Source organism: Epinephelus moara, chromosome 15 (assembly GCF_006386435.1).
Source record: "Epinephelus moara isolate mb chromosome 15, YSFRI_EMoa_1.0, whole genome shotgun sequence".
NCBI classification, from domain to species: Eukaryota; Metazoa; Chordata; class Actinopteri; order Perciformes; family Serranidae; genus Epinephelus; species Epinephelus moara.
Window position 1 is genome coordinate 7,145,153 of NC_065520.1, and position 24,971 is coordinate 7,170,123.

At 42.1% G+C, this 24,971-nt stretch overlaps 1 protein-coding gene across 2 annotated transcripts in view; it reads right to left on the reverse strand.

Annotated features, from left to right (window-relative positions):
- The window catches only part of LOC126401752 (fibroblast growth factor 14-like), a 70,199-nt gene that overhangs the window by 28,633 nt on the left and 16,595 nt on the right, over positions 1–24,971 (reverse strand). The window contains exons 1-2 of one of the 2 annotated variants that reach the window (XM_050063229.1): positions 9,486–10,151; positions 470–580 (exon numbers count right to left, since the gene is read on the reverse strand). In XM_050063229.1, coding sequence (XP_049919186.1) covers positions 470–580; positions 9,486–9,678 — 304 coding nt within the window. In that variant the 5' untranslated portion in view covers positions 9,679–10,151. Of the gene's footprint in view, positions 1–469; positions 581–9,485; positions 10,152–24,971 lie in introns of those variants that run through there. The other variant, XM_050063228.1, reaches the window with a different exon arrangement.

The following is a 24,971-nucleotide window of genomic DNA, read 5'->3' on the forward strand; positions in this document are numbered from 1 at the left end:
AACTATTTGCCCTTGAGAAAGAGAAAGAGAGAGAGAGAGAGAGAGAGAGAGAGAGAGAGAGAGAGAGAGAGAGAGTCGAGGCTTTTCTGATGATGAAATTTAGGCCCTGGTGAATTAAACTGACTAGTTATTGTAGTAAATGTATTACAGGAAATCAGCAGCAACAGGGCGCTCAGTTTTTCCCAAATTTACTGTAACATATTGGTGCACCTGATTACAGCTGGATGATTATGGCCACAATGACAATCAAGATTATTTATCACAATTATTAATTGATGACGTGGCTGCTGTTAGTTAAGGAAGCGCTTGATTTGATATGCAGTGGAGTTTTTTTTATGATTAATACATCAACATCGCAGTCAATCATGTTCATTTAACTGTGGGAAGCCAATACGGTGATTAATATTTGATTAACTGTGCAGCCCTACACCTGATTGTGTGTATGGTATCCATCAGTGAGTCCACTTACAGGAGTTGGTGCTGTCGTCTTTGGTCCCGTCCAGACTTCCATCCTGGCCCATCTGGAGATAGAAGCCCTGCCTGCAGAACAACCTGGTCACTATGCCCTTCAGCTGTGGTTCTACGCAGACACAGACACAGACACAGACACAGGGAGGAGAAGAGAGATCTTATTATCAGGACAGCCTTTAAACATGAACACGCAAATGAAAATAAAATGAGGCAAAAATTGCTTCAACAGAATGATGTATCCACAAATTCATCCCCACAAATCAATTTCTGCACAAATCCTGCAGGGCACATTTGAGATACACCACAGTTTGGCATTAAAGAACAATGTGACCACATGCGACCCGATGCATCCTGAGGGATTTCCTGTGGGGAGACTAGTCAGGCACATCCAATCCATTACAGGATTCTTGGACTAATCCTTCCTTCGTGGTCATTGTTCCACTTGAATAACGCTGATAAATTATTTCTGAACCTTTGATGGTGTGGAGCAGCTTCATAACGGCTTTGTATCTTCCATATTCTGTTTACTGTTTATCCACAGACCAACATATGCGTTTGTATGTATTACTCCTCTTATCAAAACTCAGATACAAGTGTGTATACCTCTGATGGCTTCTCCCCACCTTGAGCTGTTTGTCTAGAATGTTACAGACAGATAACTATTGATTGATGCTTCAAATTAAGATGTTTAAATCCTTACAGATCTAATATCGCAAACACAAGCAAATCACTGTTGCTCTAATGCTAATTTTCTAATTCTTAGTCACTGGATGCAGTGCTCTTGGCTAATCCATATTGCTCCAATTAAACAGCAGTCACATTTGCCTCCCACTGTTTGCATCTCAGCAACAAATACAAAATGACTGATAATAAAAGAAAATGATTACAACTACGTGTGACAAAGGGGATGTGAAGGAGCCGAGGGACAAAGACTGACTGAGTCACAAGATAAAGACGGAGCGTGAGAGACTGATAGAAGGATAGAAAAATACAAGTCTGCCTGGATCTGCGTCGTACAGGTACAGACAGGCATTTGTTCCGTTCTGTCATCATTAGATCGAGAGCACGGTTTTTCCACATAAACACACACTCGCTGGTTGGTGACACTGATTATTTAATATGGCTCCTCTCACACACTTACATGTGACCACACCCATTTTCCCTCTCCAAAACATCAGTGACTTCGCCTTCGTCGGCGCAGCTATAGCAGGGTGGGAATCCCCTTTGAACATGTGTGTGTGTGTGAGTGGGAATGAGTAAAGGTATACTCTAATGCACAGAGAGAAAAAAGCCAACACTGACCCAGTTTATGAGGAGTGTGTGTGTGAGAGAGAGAGAGGCAGGGGTGTTTTCCATCTTTGTGAAGGATCCATCTTGTGCAGCAGGGGAGAAGCAGGGAAGAGGAGCTGTGAAGCTTGCAACCGGCACTCCAACTGACTAAACTCCCAGCACACTACTTACTGTGGCATGTTGTGTGGTGCAGCCTGTGATAAATCTCACTTATATTAAAAGAAAGCTATTAAATTTGATGGCAAGGATCTCACACCACCATAAAGAGGACTGGACAGTTTGTCATTCTTTATGACACATATATATCCACACACTAATTGATAATTAAAATACTTGATAGTTGCAGCCCTGCACAGACACACTCCTCCCCCTGCTGCCTTTTTCTTTTCCTCTTTCCTATAAATACAGTGCAGCACAGTCTGTATTCTCTTGCATTAAGTAAACATCATTGCGACTGACAGCTGTGATATTTTCTTGCTGCTTTATGATTCAAAGTTTACCTGCCCAGCACCCATCTGTCAGAGCGGAACAGAAATCAGCACACGCTGCCCACTGCAGAGCGACTGAAATCAGTCACATTTCAATCTCTCTGTGCTTGTTTCTGTGACGCACGACCAGTGGAAGCTTCTGGAAATTTAATTTATTGTCTCTTATCTTTTTTCTACAACGTGTGACATGTTAAATGTAAAAAAAAACCATAATGTAAAACATGTTTTCTTTATCTTTAAATGTTACTGAATTAGACATGGAGACACAGCCTGGCTTTGTGTTTATACATCTGTCTTTCTGCTGGTTTCTATCTGTCTGATATGGATATATATTACAGCAGGTGTATTTCAGTGGTGACATGTTACATCAGAACGCCTCTCCTGGCTGGTGTTATGACTCAGCTGATGGGAATTTTCAAGCCCAGGCAATTCATTTTTCAAAAACAGCTTGAAGAAAAACATTTATATTTCTGAAAGTTAGACATGGAGAGACATTTTTTTGGTTACTTTGACTTAAGAGTAGACAATAAACCAAATGTATGTACTTACCAATATTAAGGATCTTCTTGTATCAACCAATATTTACTCAAATTTAAATCAACAGTTTGTCTGAAACCCATAAAATTAAACTGAGAATGACTAAACAAGTGGGGCTGTACAAATTGTATTTCAATTCAAATATACTGTACCTATTTTTAATTATGATTTGCTCATACTTTTATTACAACTTTATTCTACCCTACATTTGTGTCCCTCAATTTTTTGCAATACTTGTATTTATTTTTTAATTTCATTTTTTTTTTACTATGTTTATGTAACGCACTGATACACTAAAGCAAATCCTTGAAACCTGCTTGGCATTAAACTGGATTATTATTCTGATTTCATTCTTTACAATTGAAGCTTCAACTGATGTTTTCAGATGAAGTTTCTAATCTCTCTCTTTTTTTAAATCCTCAGTTTGAATAAAGTGCTTCATCAGATGAAATGAATGTGTCTTCCTTAAATCAACTTTCCTCAATAAATAAATGGTGCTGTCAAGATTGCTGCGAGACCATCTTGCTAATGCAGGTGCAGGCCTCCCTTTGTGTGCAGCAAGCAGAGGAGCAAATTGTTTTTTGACTGCAGTGAAAATATTGTTTATGAAATGCTTAAAACCAACAACTGTGCAATGAACTAGAAAAAAAGCAGGTTGTGAATTTTAGAAATTATTACATTTATCTTTTTTCAAAAAATTTTGACTTCTGGACTCAGTCCTCTGGAGTTATTATTACTATTGTTACAATGGTTCGTATGATACCTATCAAACCACTGCCCCACGGATGGTGCAGTCACTTTACGTACTTAACATAAAGTTACATAGGTTAGGTTTCAGAAAGTAAAGTTACTGAGGTTAGGTTTAGGAAAAGAAAAATGATGATGACGTACCTTAAAATAATTCAAAGTTCATTTGCTTTCACACAGGACACAAACACCAGTCTGGGGGAAAGTCCTGCATTTGTTTGACCCATCCACCACGTCAACCTGCCTCCTTACACAGACTTTCTCTCTTTATACTATTTCCTTATTTACTCCCATCAGAGTGCAGGCCACATGATCGCAGCCTTCTCGAATACATTAAAAATAGATTTCTGGTCTATGATTACTTAAGTTATACAAATACTGGTGCTTTACTTTTTGTGGGTATACATATGAACAGTGCATGGGAACAGCCTGACTGGAAGCTAATAGTTATAATACCAATAATATTAGTGTAATCTTTTCTGCAACTGTGCAGAAATACTGGATGTGAGCATGATGAATACACAGAAAAAGAAAAGCAAATGAGCTTGGTTTATAATTCTAATGTCAACATTAAGCTTCCGAGCTTCGAACTGTTTGGTGCAGCCCTACTAACCAGAGGTTTAACCAATCAATTCACAGTCTATTCCAGTATCTTCAACTGGCCATACTGTAATTGGTTAGGACTGAGCCAGCACATGAAAGTTAATTTAACGCACTGAAGTATTTATCTTATGTGATATCATTTATGGTGCTATAGATTTTTAATTACGTCCTCCAGCCCTATTACGAGTACAATTACAGACTCAAATGGCGTTATTGTTGGTGTTTGCATAACCCCCTGCTGCACTGGATGAAAAATCGATACTTCTCTACAGGGGACTGTCCTGCTGCATCCACTCTGCATCAGCTCATCATCTATTTATGTGTCTATTCATCCATCTAACATCCAGTTATCCATTTACTCATATTCCAACCTGACGTGGCCAGCCGTTGCCACGGTGACATTCCCACAGTCGTCAAGGTGATATTCCCACTCTTCCCACTTTCTCCACGTCCTGTCTGTTACTAGGGAAATTCCCATTCTCGCGTTGCCACGGCAACAGTCTCGTGATTCCAGACTGTTCCAGTGGAAGGGTATTCCCCCATCCACACAGACACACACACACACATACAGTACACACACACACACACACACACACACACAGAGCTGTATTTTCATCATAATGTGATCTGATTCAATCAGTCAGCCCGTCAGGCGGCCACGCTGATTTGACATGTCATATTGTCTGTTAATTCACCCCAGTCTGAGTCTGAATACAGTGTTTAACACGGTATAAAATACCAACATGGGTGTCTCATACAAACGATGCATTAAAGACCTTCTCTCTCCTTCTCTCTCTTTTTCACACATCTCACCAAACAACAGCACCCAAGTGAAAAATTCACAGGCAGCAACTGAATGCAGCCATTTCATCCTCATTTCCATCAGAGTGATTAGTGATTAGAGAAACACTTAGGGTGCTGAAAAGCGTGGATTTCTTGTTAAAACACAGACCATTCAGATCTGGTTCAGCTCCAGTAAATGTACTTCAGCTCTAACATGGCAGCAATGACGCAGCTTGTGCAAATCTATACTGATAAATAATAAAGATCCTTAACCTAAATTTGTGCCAATGAGACATTATATTCAGGTTTTACACAGGTCTGCACCACTTATAATCGTTGCGGCTTTTCCACCCGTGACAAGAATACATTTCTGAGGGAAATACTGGTATCGATTATCCATACATGCTTATTATTATGAATTGATTGAAAGCAAGGAAACAACCTGTACAGACAGCCAGTCCATCACAAGGATAACACATAAAAAACCAAGGTGACAGTGTTAACCACAGAGCTACGTATTGAGCTAAGTATTTTATTAAGTCAGAGTTCCACCAGGGTATCTGTACCAGGTGCCTGAAAAAGCACAACTGGCTTCTATCAACATGAGGAGCAGCAACTCGACTTTTATGTCCCCCTGCATCACTAAACTCCTCATCTCTGCAGTGAATCCCTATTTTGGCATATCCTTAATCTCATCCTCTCGGTCACTACGCAGAGTTCATGACCACGGTGAGGGCGGGATACAACATCAATAAATCGGAAAATCAAGAGCTTTGTGGTTCGGCTCCCTCTTCGGCCGCAGCGCCCAGCCGGCACTCAATCTCATGCTCCTTGTTAGCGTCACATAAAGATACGACGCAGAGACACTTAACCTCCCCAACACCCCTCCCACCACCACAAGCTTCCTGGAAGTGACACATAATTGGGGTTTAGGGGTTTGTGAGCCTCGGTGAGCTTTGAGAAATGTTTTCTGAGAACTTGTGCTCCTTTTAGGGACGTCTGCGGCAAACTGGTGTCAGGTAAGAGGCCAGAACATTTGAAGCCAAGAAATATCATGCTCTGCTCTGCTCAGACGTCCCCACTCAGGGAGCAGGAAAGGAGCAAACCAATATCTACGAGTGTGACAATAAATTACATGACTATTTAACTAACTAACAAGATGCCTGAATATATTGTCTCGGGCAGTGGGGAAAAGGGGTTTCATAGACTAAATTAGTCAAAAGAATTATTGACATTAATTAATAAAGAAAACAATCATTGATGCATCCATATAGACACACACTCCTCTATTTTACTGCATTCTTCCTCTTTCCTATAAAGATGACAAAGTCTACACTTTTCATCCATTAAGTAAACATCATTGCAACTGACAGCTGATATTTTCTCGCTGCTTTATGATTCAAAGTTTACCTGCCCAGCACCCGTCTGTCAGAGCAGAACAGAAATCAGCACACGCTGCCCATGCAGAGCGACTGAAATCAGTCACATTTCCATCTCCCTGAGCTTGTTTGTGTGACGCACGACCAGAAGAAGCTGCTGCAAATGTAATTTATTGTCTGTTATCTTTTCCTAGAACGTGTCATGTCCTTTATATTTCATCTACGACGTGGTGATTTATAAAAAAAAATAATGTAAAATGTTACTGATCTAGACCTGGATGCACAGGGGAGAGCGTGCCTTCCAGCCCGGCTTTGCGTTTATACATCTGTCTTTCTATTGGCTTATAACCCTGTCTGATATGGATATATTACAGGTACTTTTCAACAGCGGCATGTCATATCAGAACACCTTTCCTGGCTGGTGCTGTGACTCAGCTGATGGGAATTTTTTGAGGCAGCGTGATTTATTTCTTGACTGAAGCCACGAAAAGCAAATATTTTGTGGCAGTGATTGTCTTTTAATTCGGCGGGGATCTCCCGTCCATCATGTTACAATGAAACTCTCCACTCAAAGTCAGACTGGTGACGTGGTTGTAGGTGGGGTAGGCTGATTTCACTGCAGGATTTGAATGCTGTTGAGTAAAAATCCTCCCACACCAGTGCCGTGAACTCTCCGCTCAGACGGCTAATTACTAATAATAACAACACGCTGAGACGAACTGTGGACAAGAAGGAGACTCTGTCATATCAAAAATGGACTGATATCACATTTTTAATAAAAAGCTAATTTTGGTTCCATGTCAGTCTAACTCTGGCTGATAAAAGCATGCAAATTTGAGCTGTATTGAACCACGTCTTTGATCGAGTAATGAAGGCTGCGGATCATTTTTAGTCTGCCTCTCCTTCACAAAACCTCTGGAAGACAGTAGGGGATGTTGGCAAATCTCTCTCACACACACAAACACACATACACACGGACGTTGCCAAGCTTTCACCAGCAGCTCTCACAGCTGGGAACACAGAGGGTGAAGGAGGGAAAGGAGGAGGTAGGGAAGAAGGGAGGGAGGAAGGAAAAAGAGGGAGAAAAAAGTAAAATGGAAAAATCTATATGGGGAGGAGTGGACGGAGAGGAGAAAGGTGATGAGATGAAGGTGAGGAGAGGAATGAAGGTAAGGGAGAAAGGTGACAAAAAGGGGAAATGAGACAAGGAAGGGGGAACAAATATGCAGATGAACTGAGGCAAAGACAAGAGAAGAGGAGGAGAAAAGAAAGAGGAGAGATAAAACACAAAATGATGCTGGAAGAAGGGAGGTCCAAGGTAGGGAGGGAAGATTAGGATGGAGAGAAGGAAGGGAGATGAGGAAGGGAAGAGAGGAAGAAAGTAAGTAGGGAAGAGGGGTGACCAAAAGGGGAGGAGAGGGGAGAAAAATGCAAAGCAACTGACGGTGAGACAGGAGAGAAAGAGGAAGGTGAAAAGAGAAATGAAGGAGAGGAAAGGACAGGACAGGAAAGGAAAGGAAAGGAAAGGAAAGGAGAGGATGCTGTTGTATTCTTCCCAAAATTGTAAAAAGGGAATGAGGCAAAAGGTGGGACAAAGAGATCTAAGGTAGGAAGGGAGGATTGGATGATATAAGAAGGGCAGTCGGAAGAAGGGTCAAAAGGAGGTGAGTTGGAGGCAGGAGGAGGAGAAACAAGGGATGACAAACAGAGGAAAAGGACAAGATGGTAGGAATGAAAAAAAACAAACAGAGGAACTACGGATATGACAAAAAGAGGACCGTAAGAGGGAGAGAGGAGAGGAGGCCTTCATTTCCTTCCTCTCCTCTCCTTCCTCCTGAAGGGAACATGGGTGGAAAAGTAGAATGAGGCTGGAAGAAGGGATGGAAAGATCTAAGATAGGGAGAAAGGTGAGAAGGGGGAGGACAAAATGGAGAGGAGAGGCTGTTGTTGAAGGGTGGAAGCACAAAAAGGGACACACAGTAAGTAAAATGAAAGAACACAGGGGCGAAAGGTGGCAGGAGGAGAAAGGAAGAAAAAAATCCAGAGGAACTGAAGCGAGAGGAGGTGACAGAAAGAAAGAAAGGAGAGTGAGGACCTGGGATGGAGCTCTCACGCCCCAGTATATTCCCGTCAGCCACCAGACCAAACTGGTGAAAAACAATTCCTGTCAACATGACTCCTCACGTTCCCCTCTCCTCTATCTCCTCCTCTGCCCCTCCTCTCATTTCCTGCCTCCTTCTCTCCTCCCTTCATCCATCCCTCCGCACACCGGCACCTGCTGGTTTCTCACACAATCAATTGATTACAACAGCACTTATCGCCTTTGCTATATTGAACGCTCACCATAGCACACAATCACAGCATTCTCATTAATCTGCATTCATGGCCATAACCAATCAATTTTCGGCGGGTTGACGGCGAGATCTGTCCCGTGATTGAACAATGGTGTTTGAGTGGGACTTGAAATGTGAATTTTTTTTACTTTTTGACCTCCACGCCAACAAAAACCTGTCTGTGTTTTTCGTTCCAAGAGAGAGAGAACAGATGAAGCAAAGTGTGATTTCTAAACAAGAGAGAGGTGTTAGTTTTGTTCCTGTCCTTGTGTTTTAGTCCGACGTTCTGCTAATGTTGAGGCAAAGTCTCATGGTGGTGACAGGGCTCTCTGAATTATGAGCCCAAAATGAGAGAGCGGGGTAGAGATGCACAGAGAGACAGATAGAGAGAGAGGCTAGACAGACTAATCTGAGGCTTCAATAATGGATGTACCTGGAAACTACTGAACCATAGGGCACTACAAGACATGACAGTGTGTGTGTGTGTGTGTGTGTGTGTGTGTGTGTGTGTGTGTGTGTGTGTGTGTGTGACCACAGAGGAGAGAGAGGGGAAAAAGAGAAAGAGGGGCGAGTCTGTCATTCTGTGTTTGTGCATGATTCGGGTGTGTGTGCGTGTATGAGCGCGCGCGAGTGTGCACCAGCCAGGGCGTGCATGTGTGAAGGTGGTTGTGTGTGATTGTGTCCGCGCGTAAAAAAGTGTATATAGGCGTGCGTGCATTCCTGCGTATGTGTGTGTGTGTGTATGTATGGAAGCGCGCGCGCATCTGCATATCAATATATAGGCTATGTGCGTGTGTGTGATTGTCTGTGGTCATGCATGTGCGCGTTTGTACGCCCCCCATTTCCCCCCACACCTTGTCTCCGTAGCCTCCTCTTCTTCAAGCCAAATATCCGGACTTTGGAGAAGATGTCGACCAGGTTCCCGTTGCACAGCCCCTGCTTCTTACCGGGGCTCTTCCGCCGCCGGTGTGTAGTCGGTCGGTGGGCGTGTTGCTCTCTCGCCTGTCGCTTCTGCCGGATTAAACCGCTGGCGATGGCCGCTGCCATGTCTCCGCCGAAACAAAACCAGCCCCGTCTCCGTCCGTGTCTCCAGTCTCTTCAGCTGTGTCCACCGGAGGGGACGGAGCGCAGACAAAACCAGACGCAAACCTCCAGTCTCCGCTCTACCGGCTATACCGACCCCATACTTGAGCCACAACGCGGTAAAGTCCGAGATAAACACACCACTTCGCCTTACAGCATATCCTCTGTTGCCGTTATTCCCCAGGCCATTGATTTGAAACGCACAGCGGTTTACCTGTCCGTCACGTTTCACCGGTCTGTCTGTCAGTCAGATAACAACAGCTGTCACTGAACGGCTCCTCCAGCCGATACCACCGGAGCCCGTTTGTCACTTTGTGTTCCCATGGTCAACAGGCGAGACACACACAACCGGGAGAAAAGGAGAATAGTGCCTCAGAAAGCAATTCTGTCCTCTGCTCTGAAAAACGTCCGTTTGTATTCCACTGACAGAAGCGCGAGGCGCGCGTGCTGCCGCGAGCCGCTCCAGCTGCGTGAAACTAGCGACAGTTACCCGGAGCATCACCGGAAACAGGGCGGGTTGGCTTTCAAAGTGAAAGCTTCATGGTGTTTGTGTTTTTCAAACCCATTACATTAATGGCTCACTTTACAGAAGAGAATTTTAAACCTTCAGCAGAATGAAAATTTACTGTATTCATAGTCTATTAGTCCCCTTTTATCTGCTGCCATTTCACTACTTGTTGCTGCCATCAAGTGGTCAATATTCAGTCAATCTACATTATTTAGGAAAAATATTATTTTAATCTTACTAGAAACGCAACTAACAGTTTAAACTCTAGAAAAGAACAATTACACCCGTTTATTACAGGCATACATTTAAAAAAATGTATATCAGCCACACGAATACGAATATTATTTTCTTTTAAATATCATTAATATTGGCTATAGTTCTCCTGCATTAACACAATGTCATCTTGTGTTTTTTTAGTGGAGATTTAGTGTCATTATCTTAATTCTCCTTTATAAAATGTCTGCTTTTATTTAGCGTCACTATAGAATTTTTTCCCCAAGCCAACAGGGAATATTAAAACTTATGTAGCACATCTTACATTATCAATTATATATAGGCTATTTATTATTTTGAAAATAATGACCGGATGTCCCCGTGGTGCCCATTCTAGGTGGCTTGACGTTGGAAGGCGCGAGCGCTCACTGGAACCACACCGTTGCTGGAGCCACGCGCCGAGCGAGCAGTCACACACGCGCTCCCAAAAACAACCTGTCATGCTCATTACGGGCCAGTGGAGGGGTGTGTGCGGGGTGTGGGGGCGACGTCACCGGCGGACGGTCGGCTGGAACCGGTAGCAGGTGCCCGGGTGGGGTTCAGGAATGAGACACGGCAACAGCTCTGTCCTTTAACATGAGTGCAAAGCATATGCAATGTGGCTACAGTGAAATGTTGAAGCATTTTCATCCCTATCATACTGATTTTATTTCAAACTGCAAGCAGACAATGAGATGTGCTCCACTCATCACCTCCTCCTCCTCCTCCTCCTCCTCCTCCCATACATCCCCACTGTCTGTATGCATGACAGGCTTTCTGACTGACTGGTTTAAAAATGCAAGAGGTGGGCTAGATTGACAGGCTGATAAGGTGGAGGGCTACCTGCCTCACATGTGGGGTTTGTCTACTGTACACGTGCCTATACCTTTCACAGACGGCTGTAAGATAACACCACAGGACTGAGTACACTCATTCCCTCCCTTATCTAACAGTCTGTGGGCCAGTGTCAAGTGTAGCACTGTACTGAGTGGGTATGTTTAACACTCAGTTTTAAATGAGTGGGGTTATTGAATCAAATAAGGATACAATAGATATTATACAACCAGACAAAGTCAAACGAAGTATTATTATTTCTGAAAAGTTATGTTCGGATTGAAGTTTTGCCTGAAATTTCACAAGCCAGCACGAATTTGTCTTTTGTCCAGTGCAGCATGTAGGTCAGCCATCTCTCCAGAATAAAGAGCTGGGCAGGGACCCAGCTGGACACAAAGAACGCTGAAATGAAATTTTCCTTTCTTCTGGGGGAAACTCATATCAAAGAAAATCCCCAAACCTTTCCCAATCTATCTGTCCTTATAATGAACAATGGACAGCGGGGTTTGGCCGTGTGGGTTTTTTGAAGGCAGGGTGGAAGCCCCATCATATGCGTGAAATTCACTCACCACATTCAAGTGCCCACAGGGGTGAACTGTTTCCATCACTGCCAGTCCCAAATGTCAACTTTGCATATAAGATATCTCGCTGTCTAACGGGCTGATTGTAATTCAATATGCTGATCACAATCAGTTCCCTCAGCGGGTTAAGCCTTTGGATCACAATACAGATTGTAGCTATTCTATAGTATGGCTGTGACTGGGATGTTACATGTGTTCGTCTGGGTGATCACAGGTTTGCAAGAAAAGAAGTTTAATGGTACTAGCAGTATCTATAACCTGCATTTTATTGGTGGTATTTCTATGGAAACGAATGGTTTCAAAACTGTTCTGAATAAATGAAAGTCCTATTCATTTTCAAGTATTTTTTATCTTTGTTGTGTGGATCCAAAAAGGACTTGAGTGCAGTGGCTGAAGCATATGCGATTAAAAAATAATTGGATGCCGCTTTGAGACTTGGTGACGTCGGAGGCAGGTCAGGGCACTTTAACAAACATATCTCAGCACCATGGACAGAGAACATCCTCTCTCTAACACTGTCTATCTCCACCTTTGTATGTGTGTGTGTGTGTGTGCTATTCATAGGCAGATACACACTGACGAACAGACAGTTCTCTCCAAGGTACCACAGGGATACAATGCACGTCTTTCCTCATGCCCACTAGGTGGCACCAGAGCGTGTCTATGAAGATCAGCCCAACAATAGGAGCTCACTGATAACAGTATTAATAGTGGTAGCACATCAATAACACAGTGGCAGCTCACTGTGTGTGGTACATAATGATCAGTAGCAGTGTGGGACTCCCGCACAGACAAGATAAAAGCATGCGTGATTGAAGAACCTGCTCATTTAAAAGCTACAATAACCAAATAGAGCTCTGAACGCAGACAGGAGCTTATCAGATTTTGGTCTTTGTGTGAACTGAAAATATGTCAGTGCAGTTATTGTTTGTCTCATATTCATCCTAATATACTTTGCTTAGCTTGGTCCCATTATGGCCTGTATTCATAGACTCGTATAGATAAAGCAACAGCAGCAGTCTGTCATCCTGGATATTCATTTTTTTGCCTTTTCAGCAGGTAAATCGAAAATCTTCGACAGGCCTCCCTTCTTTTGTCTTTGATGTTGCTGACACATTATTATTTAGATACAGAAGGAACCATTGCTTCGCCCTTGCTTGTCTCTCACAAACAGCAGAAAAGAGAGAACAAAAAAAAAAGATGTGTGTGTACGTGTGTGAGCGAGGAGGGGGGTGTGTACGCTGTTTTATCCAGGTCAGTCCAAGAGAAGGAGTTATGAATAAATCAAAGCTTCATTTACATTAAAATTCATCTCCTCTGCTGCTTTTTATAACATCGGAGGAAGGCGGGACACAGCTCTTAAACTTCAAAAGGAAAATTCTTCGCACCCCATCCCTCTTTCACCATCCATCCCCTCAAAAAATAAAAACATCTGCCCATCCCAAATCCTTCTGCTTCACAGTACGTGACTTGCATGAGAACACACTCTCTCTCTCACACACACACACACACACACACACACACACACACAAATTGTGCATGTCAACTGAAATATGTAATAGTGTACATAAATAAAAAAAAAGAAAATGCTTTTAATACCAGAGCTCTCTCCTGAGAGGACACACACATAGACACACACTCCTATTCTTTTCTATTCTATTTGAAGCTCTTTACATGTCTGCGTGTCCACACAGTTTTCCTTTGGGTCTGCACAGAGGCAGCAGCGCCCTCTACAGGCACTCAAAGAAAACAGCATTCATCCACCACCACTTTCTCCTAAATCCTCTGCTCCTTCACTGTCTGTACTTGAATGAATTTTTTCCACACACTAATCATTTTGTATTTCATTAGATGTCACTGCTCTGTGACTTTTCTATCAGCCTTCAAGACATTTTCATGATTTCTGATGACAGGGTAAAATAATTCCTGATAATTGTAATGCTCAGCTGGGGGCTTCTGGTGGCTGCTAGGCCGTCACTGAGCTGCTTAGTTCACTTATGCCTGAGACATGTTGATGTTGAAAGACCGATGGAGCCACAGATCTTACAGCCACCCACTATGAACGCCATCACTCTATTAAATAGGCATTCATAGTGGTTATCAGCTTTATAGATACCGGTTATAAGACTCCTAAGTTCAGCAATTACAAGGTAAGACGACTGCCAATGCGGCTGAACATTGTGCAAGACCAACAAACCGAGACATAGGGAGACATTGTGGTGTATCCAGCTGTATTTCTGCCCTCAAACATGGGTGTTTTTTAGAGATCTGTTGCTGCATTTCCAGCACCATCTGTACCCGCGAACATTGGTATTTTAACGTTGGTGAGTCGTCGCTAGGAGTGGGGGAAAATTGATTTCTTAGATGCATGTCATGTGGACCTGGACAGTTTGGAATCAATTCACAAATGTCAATAACTGATTATCTAAATGTTTATGAAGTGATACTGACGGAACGAAAGATGTGGAACTCAACCACAAGGGCAGTACAGGGAAGTCCACAATACTGACATGCTCCAGTTAACTCGTAATTCATATTCACAAAGGCGGAGGTTGCAAGCATGTGTTCATTTATTGTCTGAATAATTACACTGGCTTGCTGAACGTTAAATATATTGTGAATACTTTCTACGCCATGACCGAGAGAAGGAGCAGAGCAGCAATCAGCAGTATGGTGAACAACAAACGCTGCAGCATCAAACAACTTAAAACAACTTTGTGGTGAAGAACATAACTCTCTGCTCGGTCTGTTTCACCTCAAAAACACTTTGCCTGGCCCCCTCAGTGGCTGCTCTCATTACGTTAATAACAACACAGCACAACACTCCTCATTTTGTTATTCTCACACAGGCTGGAGACTTAAAGCTGCTTTCAAATGAATTAAGTAACTGTTAATGCAGTTAACTTTTCAAAGTAAAAATGCTGCAGACCATTTATTATTCAACAGTATGTGAATTGAATACTATTTCTGGTGAAATATTACAGGCAAAAATATCCCACAATGGGTTAGTGTGAGCAACCACAGATGGATATAATCCAACTATCACTCCCTGGTTTGGGTATTGAAGCATTTTGGCTTCTATATGGTTGAATGGAAAAGTGACCTGGTCAAGAGCTACACTGTATGCAAGCAAATCCATCTGTTTATTTAATTATGGACCACTACAAATACAGTATGGTATATTTTAAAGGAAGCATGCAGTCACACAGTAAGAAAAATAATTCATGTATATAATATATAAATTAAAAAAAACCCTGATGCGTCAAGATGCATTGATAATCATTTTACAATTGATTTGTAGCCCTCTGAACTGAATCAAATTGTGAGGTGCCTGGAAATTGCCACCCCTAGTCGTTGCTGTGTTTCCACCAACTTTTCTACCATCAAACTTGGGTGTTTCTAGTGATCCATCACTGTGTTTCCAGCAGATTTTGTTACACCAAATGTGGGTGTTATAAGCCGAACCTGATCTTTTCCTAACCATAATCAAGAGGTTTTTGTGCCTTAACACAGCAACATGTTTACCATAGAATTGCTGAAAAAGAAATTTAGTGTAAAGGTCTGCATACTGCTATCTAATAAGGTGACAACAGCATTCTATACATACTTGTCTGTGTAGCAAAAGCCTTCTAACCTGTAACTTTAATGCTGACAAACACCACCAACGCCAATGTAATGGAGTGAAAACATACAAGAAGCTCTTAGGCTGCTAGTGCCCCTCTAGTGTGACATCAGGCTTAAAATGAAGCATCTAAGTGTCCCATTAGGGAAAAGACATATCCTAATTAAAAAGATTTCAAACAACATGCAATTTGGCACTCGGCGCAAAATAAGCAGGAATGGTTGTTATTGGCGTCTATACAGTCGCATCTATTTGCTATAAGTTGTAGCATCGCCTTAAAAAGCAATTCAATGCAAATAAACCCAATGAGCCAGCCAAAAATGATGGATGCTGAGAGCAAGACTGTCTTTGTTCTCAAACACCAAGAAAGAAGTGCTGCCTACGCCGACAAGAAAAGAAGTCATTGTACAGTACAGGCACCAAAACTGCTCAACTACCTTGAGACAAGTACTGAACATGTTGTATGTGGGAGGCTGAAGATGACTGTTTGGTTCTGATCTTTGTTTTCTGTGCGTTCACCAAGAAGCTCAAAGATGTACAGTACAACAGAGGGACTGTGCTTGAGGCCAGATGGGGAACATTTTCTCAGAACATTTTTAATTTGTGGCACTTTTAACTTGTTTTACAAAAAGTGCTGTCTACATACTTTTGAGTACTTCATGTCTGGGGCTGTTTTGGTCTATGTCCTATAAGATGTAAACATTAATGGTGTTGTCCTCAGCTGAGCTATGACTTTAGCAGGCTAAGTGGTGCTAGGTGAGCTAGCAGTAGATGCACCCTCCTTTCTGCACTGTGATATGGTTGGCATACAGCTATTTTCTGGTCCTTGGAAGGTCACAGACACAAAAGTTTTAATTAAAATGTTTGCTAAGTTAAAATATAAGTCATGAACTTTTTTTGGTGAGGGTTAACGTTTCAGTTTAAAAAAAAAAAAAAAAAGTGGTATGTGGCCTAAATGATTTATAAAACAGAGATATTGGAAATGTGTTACTTTTCGTTAATAGACATAAGAATTGCCACATTTTGATATAAGATTTGACAGACTGTGAAGAGAGATGGTAACATGGCAAACATTTCATCACAAAGTTGGGTCAAATGTGAGCAGGGTTGGTTGGCATACAACTGTGAATTGTAAAATTAAGAGCTGTAGCTGTAACTGTATTTTGAGAGATTAAAACTGTTTTGAAAGCTTAAAAATACTTATAATGTTAGTAAGTTATGATTATTTTGACTGGTGAATGGTTTGAATAAATCAGATGTTCCGACTGATGAATTGTTTAAAAATGTTGCTTAGTTTTAGAAATGGGCAGAAATTCTTATAAATTTTTGTGTTTTCTGGTTCTTCTTTGAATTAAATGTTAAAATTGGTTCTATTAAATGCGTCATTTGTGTTGTAACATGTGCGAATCAACCCTGTGATGGGGCTGGTTGGCACAAATGCACAACATGACTTGAATCACAAATCACTTTTTAGAAGACATCTGTGTACATTAAAACACGTGTTTATATCTGAGACCTTTCTGGTAGGATATTCAACATTAATTATGCCAGAGAAGTGTGGCAGAGAGTGAAAAGTGTGCCAATCAAGCCTGGTCTCTGGTCCTGGTAAAATCTGTATTTTTGATCTTAAAGTGAACTGTCCCTTTAACAAAGGTGGGAACAGCTAACCTAAAAACTGTCTATTAACTTGGATACTCTGCTAACCACCTGACTGCATCTCTGCACTTAACACACACACACACACATTAAATTTGTATCCTTTCATTGCACTCCCAGAAACAGAATAAAATGTTCTAAAATGTCAAACTATTCCTTGAAATGTAAGATTTACATGGTGAGATTGGCCCACAAGAATAAGGCTTCATTAACAATCTCCATTTTATCAACAAAAGCTAGACTTGTTCCCAGGGATTGCTTGTCGATCAAACAGCATCTCTGCAGGTGGCGCTCTTTGTTTAATCGTGGTGACTGCGGCTGCTCATGCTAATTAATGTGTTCCTCTGCTGCTCTGAACAAACACAGCCTGCAACAGGTTCATCACATTCATGAAGATACACTAAATCAAAGCACGGCACATATCTGTAAAGTCTCGCCAGCAGAAGAGAAGAGTTGAAAAAGAGGGGGTGATGAAGAGTAGAGAGGAGAGATGGAGTGACAAGAGGAGAAAGAGAGACATACAGGGAGGTAACAGATGTGGGTGGGTGTTCCCCAGACAGGAGTGTGAGGATAGCCACTCTGAACTGAGCAGGATGAGTCATAATTCACACTCAGACGCCCGCCCACACCAGCACACACACACTCACAGAGGCAGAGACACGGGGAAGTCCACTGTTGCCAAGGTAACGAGTGATTAGTGACGCAGGTGGGTCTCCGAGTGGAGGGGGAGAACACCTGCTGAATGCTGAGAGGATAACACACAGACACACACAGACACACACATCTGGCATCTATTACATTCATCGTACTGCGTCTTTGACTTCATCTTACTGCTCTGTGTACGGGTTTGTTGCTCACACACACATATACACACACCAACACACACACTAGCTGAGTTGCATACGTGTATACACACAACCAAGCTAAACAATGGTGGCCTCATTTTCTCTCCTCTCGCTTCCTCTAATCTCATCTTCTTTCCTTGTCTCCTCTCTTCCCTGTCTCCTCTCCTCCACCTCTCTTCTTTCCTTGTCTTCTCTCCTGTCCTCGTTTCCTCTCATCCTCTCCCATCTCCTTGTTTCCTCTCCTTCATACTTCTTTTCTCTCTCATCTCCTCCCTTCTCCCATATCCTTGTTTACCCTCTTCTATTCTCTTTTCTAACCCCCTCCTCTATTCTCCTTAACTTTCCTCTCTTCTCATCCCCTCTATTCTCCTTGTCTCTTCTCTCATCCCCTCTCATCTTTTCTCCTTGTTTCCTCTCCTCTATTCTCCTTTTCTCTCCTCTAATCCCCTTTCATCTCCTCTCTTTGTTTCCTCTCCTCTATTCTCCATCTCTCTCCCCCTCTCTCATCTCCTCATACTCTCCCCTGTGTCCTTTCCTGGTCTCTTCCCTTTGTTCCCTATCTTCCTCTTCCCATCCTTCCTCTCATCTCATCCCCTCTCATATCTCTTTTCGTCTCCTTTCCTTGTTTCCCCTCCTCTCTTGGTTTTATCTCCTTTCCTTTCATCTCCTCTGTTCCCATTTTTTGCTTTCATCTCATCCCCTCTGCATCATTTCTAATGTCCTTTCCTTTTCTCTTCTCCTTCCTTCCCATTCTTCTCCTCTTGTCTAATCTCCTCTCCTTTCCTTTTCTTTTCGCCTCTCACCTCCTTTCATCTTGTCTCATTCCCTTTCCTTCCCTTTTCTCCTCATCTATCTTTGTAACATCACCAACTCAGCAGGGAGGAGGAGAGAGGGAATGGAGAGACTGAATTATTCATTCACATCCCCTCTCTCTTTTCTTCCATCTCTGTCTGCTGCCTCTAGTGTCTTGAATCCCCCTCCCCTCTTTCTCCTCTTTCTCTCTGTTACACCTATTTCTTTCTCATCCTGAATTTCTGCAGACGTCTCTCTTGCTTGCAGCACAAAAACCATTGAACAGCTTTACATCTCCTGGGTGTCAGAGAATTCACAGGGATATGGGTATCACAGGAACAGACACAGTGAGACATATACACTGTTTCTGTTTCCTTTATACTCGCTTGTCAGTCAGGGGCAGTTAAAGTAAACTTTATTATCACAAGTTTAACTTTCTGATGCTTAAAATGACTATGACAGCAAGATGAGCCAGCCGCTGTAACCTAGCAACTACAGACAAAGTTATGCACATCAGTATTTTTTACTGCCAATTATCCACTGTGTCTAAATGGAAGAAGTGGATGTGTTTGAGGTTTCATTATCAGTTTAAAGAGAGTCTGTGTAATTTAAGTTTAACAGCAGTATGAGAAGAGAAAATCATAAAGTCAGCAATTTGAAAAAGATAAATGCAAATTTGGCATGTTTCCATCGACTGGTTTGGAGTCAAAAAAACTAAGCTAAACTAAGCATAGTTTAATCAGAAGTTGGAGGGAAAGGCTTTATGCGCAGTTGTAATCTGCTAGTAAAGCAGATAAAGTAGAGGGTGCAAACCAAAAACAAAACAAGTCACCTTGGCCATCTAACCGAGGCCTCCAGGAACAGTGCCGGGCCATAAGGCCGATTTGACACAGTGGCACCACACATCTTTCAAGTGTTGCGTGCTGCCATGGGCCCACAAAGACTTTTCCCCACAGACTTTCATGTGAAAGAGGTGTCTTTAAATCAGCAGATCAGCTACTATTGGGCATGTTTCATGTTATCCAGACACAAAGACTAATTATGTCGTTATGGGAATATCCTGGAAGATGCTGAAAGTGGAGCCACCTGATCAGTCTTGTGAGTTAAATGTTCACAACGTCAAAATTTAATCGTCAAAGACATTTCCATATCCCTTTTCAGCAAAGGCCAAAAGCTGACTGAATTAGCAAAAGGGAACAGGAGATAGACTGGAAAAAAAAAAACTGATTATATGGAGAGACTAAAGTGAAACCACTGAATAAGGCAAAACGCCTTTGTGTGAGTTACTTTAGTGTACCACAAGACTTAAAGGGGCAATAAGTGGAAATTCATCCTTTCTAGATTGAAGGAATTAAAAAATCGCTATGTGAAGAACTAGAGGTGTAATTTCATCTGGAGTATAGCATGACCTCACACATCCTCTCTCTGTGTTGATCTCCAGCCCCTTGTTTACAAGCCGGTCCAGCTGCGCGTTCATGTACATTCATGTGAATCGTCGCCTCCTCCCTCCTCTCGGAGCCCTTGGCCCCCCCTCCCTATAAAAGGCTACAGCCAGTGAGCAATGGCAGTGCGTATTTTCGAAGCGAACTGGCGGAGAGCAGAACGAAACGTTCACCTGAAGACGACCAGGATCTGACATTACCTCTAAAGAAACAACGGTCGTTGGCAAAGAAGTTGTCGGATAAAGAAAGGGACAGAACTCGGATTAACATTGGCCTTGCATTTCTAAGTTGGAGAGCACTGCGAGAGCTAAAGGGGCTACAATCTGACTCGGAGCTAGCTCTTCTTCTCCTGGACAGGTACAACATAAAGTCAAATGTCTGTTTTAATTAGCGTTACAGTAACGTTAAGCACATGTCACTATGTCGATTCAATTAAATTTAATGTTACAATCGTAGCATGGGTTAATGTCCGGAGCTTGAGTTATTAGCGGCTCGGTCCCAGCAATGGGTCAGGCGCTACGGTTGTGTTAGGTGAGTAGCCCAGCAGCCAAGCTAACATTTGCAATTAGCATTTTAATCTCTAACTCAGCGTCCCGCGTCCGCGCTCCCTCCCTCCTCTGTTAAATGGTAGCAGAGGTAGAGGGAGGAGTGGCTCATGACATACTTTGTTTTGGTCTACAGGCAGTGCACAACAGCAAACCTAGCGATGAAACGATTTAGCTTTTTGCCCCTTTAAGTTTTGGCATTATTCTATGTTCCCCTACGTTGGTTGCAATATAGTTGCCTAAAATGTGACAAGTGGCTTGTTTTAACCTCTAAAAAAATAGCTCAGATTGGCACACAGCAGGATTTGTTCAGAGCTTTGTTTGAGCTAAACACTGAACTGTCAATCCCAGAAGTGCATGAATGTGTCAGTGGTCTTAAATGCTTTTGTTTGTGGACTCTTTTCACACCGACAGGAGTCAATTGCCATAATTTTGAAAATGCAAAAACAGTGCATCAGTCCCTCAACTTTTGTCAAAATCTGAGAAGTGTTTCTGTGACCAACATGCAAACACAGCAGCAGATCCATCCACGATTTCCTCCACTATTATTTCCAACTGGGGAATAAAACATTGTTTTTTAGTAAACAGCATTACGTAATATACCTAACTTGTTGGACATGTGATGGGAATTTCTGGCTGTTTTGTGGCCCAGAACCCTGTATATATAAAACAATATCAGTGTATCAAGAACTCTCCCATCTGCATATCAAGTAACCCCACATGGGCCGACAACCCGAGGTTAAGTACTTCAGGCTCTCCACAACAGCAGGACTTGGATGTTAGTAATAGAGGGCTTCCTGGACCGTGGTCCTCTAAACACCTCACATATTACTATTGATCTCTCCTTAAAAGCTCCCTGTTTCAGGCCTCAGTGACATTTCATGGGGATTTCCCCAGGAAGTGCTGCTCTAATATTACTGATGTTGTTGGTACTTTGAAGTGTGAAGTAATAACAGCGAAAGTCAATTCCTGTTAGTCATGCTTTGTCCCCCAGAGTGACCCACTGTAAAAGGACTGGAGACACTGGATGTGTATAAAGCTTTCTTACAGCTATTTATAAAGCATTATTCCAATAACATGCTGTTTCAAGCTACTTCGCTCCACTTTTGGATATTCAAAGAGAGGTCAGGGGTCACAAGCAGCTGCTACAGCAGGTACACTAGGAGGCTCAACTCATCAGTAACAATTTTCCACGCAAAATGATAACACTTCAAAATGGAAAACTCCTGCGTCAGAGCAGTTACATAATCGCTCCAGATCTTTCCCCCAAAAAGTCAGAACTACAGAGGAAGATGAGAGGAGGGGGAGAAGAGGAGCTGTGGGGATGGGGAGATATAACTACAGAGACTGAAGGGAGAAATCCTCCATGCAAGTTTGAATTAAGGAGGTGCTGAGAGTCAAAGATGGGTGGCGAACGGCTTGAAAATATGTTTATATAATGTGAAAATGTAGTGTTGTGGCACAGTCTGAAACAGAGTTAACAGCTTTACTGTTTAGTAAGACACCATCTACATTTGTTAGAGTACAGCTAAGTTTGGTTCTGTGATTTTAGAAATGAAAAATATGCATTTACAATGACTTTTTACATAACTTTTGTCACATTATGTAAGTTTTGAGTGTTAGTTTTAAGTACTTAATGAGCAGTCTGTAAAAAAAGGGGGACAAATATCAACTCACAGAAATTAATTTAAAAGATAATATGATAGAAAGTCATCAAATTCAAACAATGTAAGAAATAAAAAGAACGATTATTCCCTGTAAGCCATGCATCAAAAGCTCATGTTGTTTCATTCTCTCTAAATCTCACTTTAAATAGATCATGCAGAGCCGTCAGTCAAGCTGACTGCCATGATACCTCTTCATCTCCTCTATTATCCAAACACTTAACCTACACATCATGACTGGATTCCATTAGTACCTGGAGAGCGTGTGCCATCACTGTATTTCTATTAGTGACACCCAGCGTAACCACCACTTAGATCCCTTTATTCTCTATGAATGGCACAATAAGTCACAATTCACAAGGTCACAGGAGGTCCTTGTTTGGGATTGTTCAGTGTCGCAGGTGGCTGAGGCCTATTGAGACAGAGTGTAATGTGTCATACTCTGTAAACCATGGCCACCAGAGGGGAAAACAATCAGTGCCACAATAGGAAACCGAGGGTTGAAACAATAACAGGATACCTGTGGCTTCCTGAAAAATTTAGATTTAAGATCGTCAAAGGATTATTTTCCCTTCTCCTTACTTTGCTTCACTTGGAGAAATGATCTCAGTGAATGGTCAGAAGTAAAATACCTTGACCATTTCACCTGACAAAGATCAAAACCAGGCCTTGCATGGCTTAGTGAGTTTCAGCCTCTACAGTTCGTCCGGCCAAATGAGTAAAATGCTTGCTTCACATGCATACTGAGTGTCAAGATCCCCACAGATTTCCCATTCTTCCCGCCAATGCCTTTGTCATCTTATTATTGGCTGTATCTAGGCCTGCACGATTAATCGTATTTTCATCATCATCGCGATGTGAATGTGCGCGATAAACACATCGCAAAAGTTGGTCTGACATGCGATAAGTTTTGTTTACATGCACCATGCTTTCACACTCAGCATGCTGACATTTGGCCAATCAGATGGAGCCCTGGACACATGGGCCATGCATGCACACCGTTTAGCCAATCAGATGATGCCCAGCTCTGCTCACGTTCCTGCAGGATAATTAGTAGTGAGAGGAGCGCAGAGAGATGGCGGAGGCAGGAGAGCAGAGCAGTGAAAATGCGGACGAAACACTTGTGCCAAAAAGAAAAAGCACCTCTGTGATTTGGCAATACTTTGGATTCAAGCGAGGCTTACAGACTACAGATTTACAGACTCAGGTACTGTGTAGGACCTGCAGAACGGTTGTAGCAACGTCTAGAGGTAACACCACCAACCTCCATCACCACCTGCTGCACCACCATCAAGAGCTGCACGAACAATTCAAGGCCAGTCAATCTAGAGCACAAACGTCGAGCAGCAGTAAAGTAACACTACCATCACTGCAGCAACAGTCCATTGATCAGAGTTTTGGCCACAGGCTGCATCTTGCTATCGGTAAGTGTATTTTCTGTACGTGAAATTATTATCAGAGATTGAAGTATCACCCGAACTTGCTCAAGAGCGGGATGCCGTCTGAATATTATTGATCTTAATAAAAAATAGCAAATGCAATCCTTTGATGTAAAAGTTATATAGTTCATTTCCCCCACTGCATGGCCAGCCCTAAAACCAGGCTTTCTGGCCACATGCACACGGTACCTGTCAAATAAATTAATAATTTATTGATTTTGAGCTCATCCTTCAAATTAAAATATTAGTCTTTTTAAAGTCTCAGTTTTCACTTCGGCAGCTTCTAGACTGTTTCATGGGAATTGCATTGACAGGCAACAGCTTGGGTCTATGTTTACTTCCTGTCCGCTGATGTCCTTTGTGCACATAAACAATGGTATGTATCTTTTTGGACCGCTGAACTGTAACTACAACGTCAAATCCAGAGAGCCTCCTTGCTAGTTTGAGATATGAAAATAAAATAATAAAAATATATTACGCCTAGCAAAGTGAAATCTTATAATTAGGGGCCGGGCAGCCTAAGCTGCCAGGACCCTATTGTTGTGCTGCATGTTCTTCTTCTTCTTCTTCCGAGGAAATCCTACTTCCTATGCGCGAAAAATCACCAAACTTTGCACAAAGGTCCAGTCCCATGCCAGATTGCCTCAGCTGCAAAAACAGGCCAATAGTCCTCTTTTTTTGAAAATTCGCAACAAATCAACCATATGTGCTACAGATTTGCAACTTTCACCAAAATGTAGCCCCAATACTGAAGAAACTTTTGTACATTTAAACCTATTGCAAATTATGAAGTCCATCACTGTTTTTTTCGAAAACTGTAAAACATATTAAACCTATCTCCTCCCACAATTTTTGCTCAATTGACACCAAACTTGCTACAGAGCATCTTCAGACTGTCCTACGCAAATGATCCACACAGATTTTTGATTTATCGAAAATTGAGCCTACAGTGCATCAAAATGTTTGACTGTAAACGGTATTATAAACATATACTTGCAAATTCTTGCTAAATACATTTTCAATGTTCATTAAAAAAAATGACAAAATTTTGGAGTCATGGTAGATGACGTTTGGAAA